This window comes from Quercus suber, unplaced genomic scaffold (genome assembly GCF_002906115.3).
Source record: "Quercus suber isolate HL8 unplaced genomic scaffold, Cork oak 2.0 scaffold_36, whole genome shotgun sequence".
NCBI classification, from domain to species: domain Eukaryota; kingdom Viridiplantae; phylum Streptophyta; class Magnoliopsida; order Fagales; family Fagaceae; genus Quercus; species Quercus suber.
The window spans coordinates 1900042-1908802 of record NW_027069501.1 but is presented as its reverse complement, the minus strand read 5'-3'; the positions used below and the strand labels follow the sequence as shown (position 1 = coordinate 1908802).

At 35.0% G+C, this 8761-nt stretch overlaps 2 protein-coding genes across 2 annotated transcripts; one reads left to right on the top strand and one right to left on the bottom strand.

Annotated features, from left to right (window-relative positions):
* Window positions 1-589: 589 nt before the first annotated feature.
* LOC136066483 (sister chromatid cohesion protein PDS5 homolog C-like) lies at window positions 590-898 on the bottom strand. Its single transcript, XM_065770850.1, has one exon. The coding sequence runs from the start codon at window positions 896-898 to the stop codon at window positions 590-592; it is 309 nt and encodes a 102-aa protein (XP_065626922.1).
* A 3074-nt stretch (window positions 899-3972) lies between these two features.
* LOC111983146 (prefoldin subunit 3) lies at window positions 3973-5105 on the top strand. Its single transcript, XM_065770825.1, has 3 exons — window positions 3973-4122; window positions 4214-4315; window positions 4693-5105. The coding sequence occupies exons 1-3, from the start codon at window positions 3997-3999 to the stop codon at window positions 4768-4770; spliced, it is 306 nt and encodes a 101-aa protein (XP_065626897.1). The 5' UTR covers window positions 3973-3996; the 3' UTR covers window positions 4771-5105.
* Window positions 5106-8761: the final 3656 nt, after the last annotated feature.

Sequence of the window (8761 nt, the reverse complement as noted above, 5' to 3'; positions counted from 1 at the left end):
TTGGAATAACAAAATCAATGTGTGGAATCAGTATAATCTCATCTTGAACCTTATGAACCATAGAAAACAGTGTGGTTTTAACCTCTTCGACTTCACCAAGATGTAGATCTCCAAGCACCATGGAGGGTTGATCAGAAGCACATTCAACAACTTCAACTTTCACATCATGTGCACCCTCAAGCTTGCTGCATTGTTTTTGAGTGTGTGCCATTATCTTTTCTAGCTGGGCATTAATCCTAATGATTATTTGCTCCCCCAATTTCCACGACATAGGTGAAACATTCTGATTTTCCTTTCTTACATTAGCAAAAAGTGAACTAAGAAGATCCAAGGAAATATCTTCACTTTCATCTATGACCAAATTCATAATTGTTTCCATGGCTGAAAGTACAGCAGGTTGATAGCTGGACCTAATTATCTTTAGGAAACTTTGAAACATCTCAACAACCAATGCATCACACTCAAGATCCAGCATCACCAAGCATAACTTGACTTTTGCAATGGTATCAAGAATTGAAACCACCTTCTTATAAGAGCGAGTAGACATATGAGACATATTTTCAAATGCTGCCAAAATCAATTGAAATATTTATTTCATTTGCTCATCCTTATATGGGGCATTTGGTGCTGTTATCCTTGTAATCTCAATAAGGCAAGATAAAACTGAAACCTTCACATCCATTTCAGCATGTCGCAAAAGTTTATTAGTGATTAATGCCTTCACTGAGGGTAAAAGTGCATCTCGCATTGATTTGGATGGTTCTTGCTCCACATATGCTAACAAATTTTCAACTTTATCAAGAAGAGTGAGGAGATCATCAATGGAGGAGGGAGGGTTAAGGAGTGTATTCCCAGCCTCCTTAATCTCCTTCTCAAATTCTCTATCAAAGGCAGTCATTTTCAACTCAGACTTGGAGTCACAAAACACCGATATGGAAAATTTCCGAGAAGTTGAAGAACACTTGATGTGCACGGGTTGCTGTGATTATCTTGGAATAGGCTTCTAGGACTACTCTCAAATAGTTGCTGGGACTGGGCTGGTTGACAAGTTTGGATTTTTTGTGGGCTGGGTTGTGTACTTTTTTTTTAAAGAAAACTGGTGTTGTAAAATGTGGACTTTGGGCTTGTTAACAAATGGGTCGGGCAAGGGCTTGAGTGACTGTGTACAAGGAGTTTGTTGTTTTGACTGGGCAGTTTAATGGGTTTCAATTTGGAAATGGTCTGGGTTATAAAGGTGGGTCGGACCAGCTTGATTTTTTTTTTCTTTTCTAAGAATGGGTTTAGACAAAGCTAGTGGGTTACCTCATGAGATCGGATCGATGGAGACTGATGAGATTGCGGGCGGTGTGACAATGGGCGAAATTGAAATCATGGCAACGTGGAACAGAGGTGATGGTGAGGATCGAAGCTGTTGGCAGTGAGTCGCTGCAACTAGGGCTTGTGGATGTGTATAGCGGTAGTCACGGCGGCAAGCGAGAACCGATGGAGGTGGATCTCTGGCGCGAGGAAGACCAAAAATTGATGAACCAGGGTCAGTGGTGATAGAACTTCTCTGTCTTCGTGGTTGCAACTGGTTTGGTGATTTGAGTATAGGTTTAGGATCTATGGCCGTGGGGTTGGGGTCTTGGAGTGATTGGGATGTTTGTGTCAAATTGTCAATGGTGGCGATGAGGTGGCGGGGCTGGCAGGATTTTTTTTTTTTTTTTGGGTGGGGTCTTCTAGTGGTGGTAAAAAGCAACGGTGATTGGGATTTCTAATGGGTTGTGACGATGGTTCAACAGATATCTTTTTTTTTTTTTTTTGGGTTCTGGATTCACTGCGATGATGCTTCAAACAGATCGATGTTTGCTCTGATACCAAATATGACGCAGGACAACGAGAACAAAACTGAAATAACGGAAAAATAAAAGATATGACCTAGGAGTCAGCACCTAGGCCTTGCTTGGAGTCAGCACTAAGCGGGGAAACCACTAGGAGTCAGCACCTAGGGTAGACCTGGAGTCAGCACCAGACCAAAGAAAGACCAAATGGCCATTGTTTTCATTCATCAAAATATCAACTATGTCCTCAAGGAGTACAATAGATTGCTTATAAAGGATTGCTAAACCCTAGTTCTAATTGGCTAGGAAACCCTAATTGCCTTATTACAAAAATAACCTTACTTCTAAATTAAAATACTAAAAGCCCAATAAACTAATAGGACCTAAAACATAAAAATACAATGGGCTTGCAAACATAAATAATACTAAATAATAATTTTCTTGTGTCTCCCGCATCAATCTCTGTCTGCTGAATCTCACTTTCTTTTTCTTTGTTTGTATGTTAGTAGTATACTCCCTTTATATTGCATATCTTAGTTTTTTTCTTTTAATGAATTAATTACTTTCTTACTGATTAAAAAAAAAAATTGTTCCCCAAGTCCCTTGGCATCATCCTAACATTTGCTAATTATTGTTGGGGAATTAAAATTAGCTTTTTTTTCCCCCATTTTTTTAGTATTATATTGGCTTTGAGATGCCAGTTTCTTCCGTGGTTCTTTGTCACAATTTACTGTATAATTCATCATTTTTTGATTAGTTACAGTATAATTCATTATAAACCTTTTAATTTATCTTGGACATCTTTTTTTACTTCCTCTTTGCCACCTTATATTTTTCATAAGCAGCATTTTTTTTTATTATATCCAGATGGGCTTCTATAGCTCTCTTTCTCTTTAATTTAACTACCACACCTCTTTATTCCTTCACCAAGTTTCCCTTGGTTGCCCACATCATTTAGATTAGGAGTTTCCACAGGCCAGTCAAGGTCAGGTTAGGATTAACCTGTCACTCAACTGGACACGTTTAGTTGCAGAACTGCTTCACCAACTCCCGACTGAGTAAGCAGTTGAATCCGCCTGTGCTTTGTTTCAGTTCAGCAGCCATGTGTTGATTGGAAATGGGTTAGATGGAGGAAATTGTTTGTAAATACAAAGATATATATAGGGTCAAGATCAAGTTATACTCAGTGTAACTTTAAACAATATTACACCACCTAATACATTTTTACTGAATTAATATTTTGAAAATTCCATTGTTAGATTATATGTTCTCTATGTTCTTGTCATAGTTGTCAAATTTCATGCCCATCATATTTTATTTATTGTTAGATTCATAAACTCATCTTTTATACATAATTTTAAACACCAAAACTTGAAATTTAAACATTTTATAGATGAGAGTTGTTGATCTCTAATCATCTTGAAATCTTGTAATCATGAAGGGCACAAGAAGAAAATGTAATCCAACAAACATTCAATAAAAAAAATTATTGAATTGTGTAATATTGCTTAAAGTTATATCATGTGCAACTTGAATCCAACTCATATATATATTCTAGACATTTTTTGGGAGCTAAACAAAAAATCCCTAGGTAGAAATAAATTAAATCAAACAAAATAGGAAAATAAACAAGACAAGATTTTTTCTTCTTTTCTTTCAAATTCTTAGCAACAAAGGGTCAAACATATTGGAATTAAACATTCAAACTCAATATCTCAAGCCCATGAAGAACCTCTCAAAATCAAAACTCCTGTGGGTTCATGGTGGGTGAGACGTCAATCAGCGGGCATAGTCATGCGCTTGGCCTTGGGTTCAAAGTGGCCATTGGGGTGAGAGAGAGAGAGGCTGGTACACCAAAAAAAGATAGGATAGAAATCTCAATAGCCAATAAAATAACAATGCATACTACCTATTGGGTTAGATTGTTTTGGCGAGAAATCTTTAATCCTTCCACCCACCATGGGAAAAGTGATTGCATCTGACTCTCATAATTACTTGCTTGTTTTGGTTTATATATGGTCTCCTTTTCAAGCAAAGAAAAAATAGTGTAGGATGCGCACACATTAATCTCATGGGTTTTCCCTTTTCTTTTTCAGTGCTTCATATAATTATTGATTGATTATCTATCTACTCTACGCTCCTTAATTTAATGAATTTTTTCTGGTTCGTTGTTTGAATGCAGGCACTTGTTGCTGATTTTGAAGTAGCTGAAGGCATATACTCCCGGGCTAGCATTGAGGATGGTGACTCAGTATGTTTATGGCTGGGAGCAAATGTCATGTTAGAGTATTCATGTGAAGAGGTCCGTTGCTGTCAAATCTTTTAGATGTTTTTTAGGTTGCTTTTTTCTGCATTAATTATGCTAAAGATTCTTGTCTCTCCTTGTGTTGCAGGCCACTGCTCTTCTGCAAAAAAATTTAGATAATGCTAAAGCAAGTTTAGAAGTTCTTGTTGCTGATCTACAATTCTTGAGGGATCAAGTGACAATAACTCAGGTACTATTGGTGTGAATATGAAGTTCCCTTTCTGTTTGAATGGTAGTTACATGGCTTAAAGCTTGTTTAGAAGTATACTACCCATAAAAATAAAAAAAATAAAAAAGCTTGTTTAGAAGTATACTAGTTTACTATGCATCTTGCGTTTTTGGCATACAAACAATTGAATTCAGGGCATTGCATGCATATAGGCATGGGGGAGTGAGCCTGGGAAGGATTAGTGTTTTACTCATTTCTTTATTCACTATGAACTTGGCAAATGTAATAATCTTGTATAATTCTAGGCATGCTTAAGCTTGTTTTATTACTCACTTCTTATTGTGTTCTTTATAAACACATTAGTAGTTGCGCTTGACTGTTTGGCAACCATTGAACAGGTCACCATTGCTCGTGTTTTTAACTGGGATGTGCATCAGCGCAGAATGCGACTATCTCCTGCTGTTAAAGACTCATAAATCAAAATCATCCGTCCAGATTTAGAGGTGGCAGAATATGTTTTCCTTGTTAAGAGTATGGTCGTGATCTCACTTTATTACTTGAATTAGGTGATTAGATTGTTTTGCTTTATCTCCAGGAATCAATTATCTATCTCATGGGTTCTCTTCATATCTGCATTTAGAGTTTCAGATTGTGGTTTATTATAAATAGCAACTATACCCATTGTGGAAGAAAAATCTAATATTATTAGAACCAGTTTTGATGTATGACGACACTGTTAGGCTTCGGCTGTAACATCTGTATTGCTTGAAATTCTTAGGTTAATGGACGCGTTTTGTTTTGCTTCGTGAAACTAAGTTATAGTTAATTACTTTTCTCAACATACACGAAATTATTTCTGAGATCAATCCACTAGTTGTGGTTTAAAATTTGAAATTTTGGCTCTATGGGGAAACCAATGGGACCCAGAGAAGCTTCAAGTTGAAGGTTATTTGTCGGCAAAACCTTGCCAAATGAATCGACAGGGCATCTTAATCACAGTTTTTGTATGATGTCAGCCTAATCTTATCCTTCCTCAAAAGGGTCGTAGATCTGTATGGTTTCTAATATAATATTTGCAGTTGTTAATCAGAAATGACATGATGTTAAATTTGATGCATGCTTAATGCTTAAGTCAACTAATCAAATGATAGCAAATTTTGAAAGACCACTATTGCTGCCTTTGAAGGAAGGATGATCATCCAACACTGCCAAATTCTGAATAAACTACTCTGTTATTATGCTTCTGATTTCGAATCTGATCCAACACGTAGGTGGTTTGCACAAACGTCTTGTATCAATCATTGTATTTTTATTTGGCTTTACATGAAAGTTCAAATTTGAAATGGGTGGCAGATCCTTGCTCTAATGTGCCTTCATTTTCACACATGGATTCACAATTGTGTCGGTCATTAACATCTAAAGTAAAAAAAATAGGTAAGTTTTTAAGTTAGCCTCTTCGTATGTTAGTGTTTTGCATTTACATCAAACCATTTGCAAGTTGAGGAATGCAATGGAGTTGCATTGTATTGCGTCTGAACATTGCAATCTTTTCTTCCATGCATTTATTATGTTGGGTTTATATGTTGGACCTTTAAGTGCAATAGTCTCTTTCTTTGGCAGACCTTTTCCTAGGATCTTTAGAACTTCCAAACCTGCATCGTTTATGTCTAATTAGTTGGAGACTCACTGTCTCATACAGTATATACTGTTTTCCATTGCTAAAGTGTACAATTTTTTTTTGGGACTGTTCATCATTGAAATTGTCTTAAATAGGATTTTTTTTTTTTTTAAATAAAAAAAAAATGTAGAATACAATTCTCAAATAACCTTTTTTTTTTCTTTTGGAGAATGAATTCTCAAATAACCTTAGTTTAGTAAGTTTCATTGGTTCTACGGCATGGCACAATCGTTTAAATATTCGTTTTCCTTTTTCTTGAGATCAAAACTTATCAAATAAATTAGTATATGATTCTTTTATGGCCTTGGTAAGCCCAAGGTTGTGGCTCCTTTTTTAAATGGCCATATCTATTCTTATCTTTAGTTATTTAAAATTTATGTTTTTCTTTGAAAGTCAAGGCATGTAGCTACTTTTGTTGTTCAACAGTTTTCTTTCCATATGTCTGTTGCCTGTGTGCTAACACGCTTACTCGATTCACGTAAGGTTGGCCACGGATTTACTTTTTTTACATGCACAGTATCAGCAAAATTTTATGTTATTTTGTTTTTTAAAAAGAGAGTAAAAAACAACGATAAATTAAAATAAAAATTATGTTCGAAACACAACCAAATAATTGGGTTGACTGGACCACTCTTTTATTATATCTGGTTTATTTTATTTGAAGAAAGAACCGTAAATTTTTTTGATGGGGAAAAAATTTATTTGGAGAGAGAAGAGGACTAGAAAAAGTAGTTCCATTTCATTAAAAAAGGAAGAAGAAAAGTAAAATTTATTATAGATTTCATTTTCAACCTGTCCCACAAAGAAAATAGACTTGTCTATATAATAATATATATGTTTGAATCAGAGAAAGAGGCCCATCTGGTTGTTCCCGTGGGCCATGAAGTTGTTCCAGTGAACCATCAGAAAGCTGCTTCTAAGGTTTCGACCTTGGTGGTTTGTGGTCAAGAAGATTTATGTCAAGTTACCAATGACCGTCTCTAACAACAGTCTTAATTTCTCTCATAGTTGACCCTTTGTATTAAATGATAGTTTCATTAAAAACAACGGGTGATATGGGTTTGACACAAACCCTTCAGTCCACAATATTACAAGCCACATAAAACCTCCTTTCTTACCGTTCTCATTCTGAGTTCTGACATTCTGTTCTATCTTGATGAGTATATCTATCTATAAACTAATAGCAAAATGATGGCTCAGCGATACCATTGATTATAAATTAGGTGAATGGCTTTTGGACTTTGGTACTCCTTGTGATTATGATAGTCCAGGGTTGACTGTCTAGAAATCGGCATTTAAGTCACTAAATTTTATATCTATTTTGTATTTTCATTGAATTGTAGGAAATTAAGTTGCAAAACAAAATAAAATAAAATAAACAATAACAACCAAAATAAACTCACGCACAGATCTAGAGTAAATGATATCAATTTTTGGTTAATTTATTTTGGTGATGCAGAGTGAAAGTAAAGAGAGAATACTCATGATAATCAAGTGGAAAAAGTTTAAAAATTAGATATGGAGAACTCACATGGTCCAATAATCTTCTATATGTTTTTCTAGTATTGACAAGTCCTACTGATTTTTCTTTATATCCTTTTAAGTTTCACCATGTATCAACAATAGGCTCTCGTATACCATCTTTGAGAATCATATGTCAACTCCACACATTCATTTATGGGTATCATGCACACACACATCATCAATAAGTTCTTCTACGGACATAATTTTTTTTTTTTTTTGAATATATTGAGCTTGCTTCCCATAATTAAATTTATGGCTTTGCCTTAATAAAGTGATATCTTTATATTCTATATTAAAATTTCAATTGAAATCTCTTTAATGTGTTATATTCCTAACAAAAGTTCGGGGTCATTTTCATCTCTAACTTTTTAGTTCATTTTATTCATTAAATCTTAATATTATTTTCAAGTTGGTCCTTCCATTATTGTCTACAAACTTGCAATTAACTAAATTTGAATATTTTATGGTGCCCTTGTTCAAGCAAATTTGGATAATGGAATTCAAAATCCATTTGCACGTATAATTTTTCATGAGGAATCTAATTATTAGATCTAGATGCTGAATGAACCCTACACACAACACAAGCATATTAAAGAGGAATTGGCACCATCACAATAAGCAGTTAAGCACTAGCCCAAAGTGAGTGTGAATAAGTAACCAAAGCCAAGAGGACAAACACAAAGAAACAAGACAATTACGTGGATGAAGGTACCTCTTTACTTTCATGGCAATCATGAATAAAAAGGAAAGGACCATATGGAATATGATATAGTAGTTGTATTAGCAGCAGAGATTAGAGAATAGAGACGAGAGAGAGAGAGAAAGAGAGAAAATTCACCATAAAAAAAAAATATATATATATATATATATTTGTAGAGACGTGCACGCAAGCCGAGGATCCTTCGCCTTCTGCTAGAAATTAAAGTCATTTTGTCTCTTTGTGTTATAACGCGGTTTTGGCGTTGCAAATAAACAATTTTGTTGACTTTGACTTCTCATGTGCGGTCATGATTCTTCTAACTCAACCTCAAAAAACAGTTTCATTATAATTCATTTATATATTTATTATTATAAAAATATAAAATCTGTCTTAAAGGGTTAGAGAGAGTGGCCAAATGCCGCAATCACCGCTTGTTGTTTTCAATTAAATCAAAGGTCTTGAAGAGGAAATTGTCAACGTCTGTGTTTTCACTTTTCAGAAGGGCTTACAAAGCCCAAAACCAGACAAGAATAAATTAGGCGAGAGAGAGAGAGATGGGTTTGCG

What these genes read in the sequence shown, in the direction of transcription:
- LOC136066483 (XM_065770850.1), bottom strand. Translation starts at nt 898, where the DNA reads ATGACTGCCTTTGATAGAGAATTTGAGAAGGAGATTAAGGAGGCTGGG.
- LOC111983146 (XM_065770825.1), top strand. Translation starts at nt 3,997, where the DNA reads ATGCAGGCACTTGTTGCTGATTTTGAAGTAGCTGAAGGCATATACTCC. An exon ending in TAGAGTATTCATGTGAAGAG is followed by an intron (nt 4,123 to 4,213) that starts GTCCGTTGCTGT and finishes CTTGTGTTGCAG; the next exon opens with GCCACTGCTCTTCTGCAAAA. An exon ending in ATCAAGTGACAATAACTCAG is followed by an intron (nt 4,316 to 4,692) that starts GTACTATTGGTG and finishes ACCATTGAACAG; the next exon opens with GTCACCATTGCTCGTGTTTT.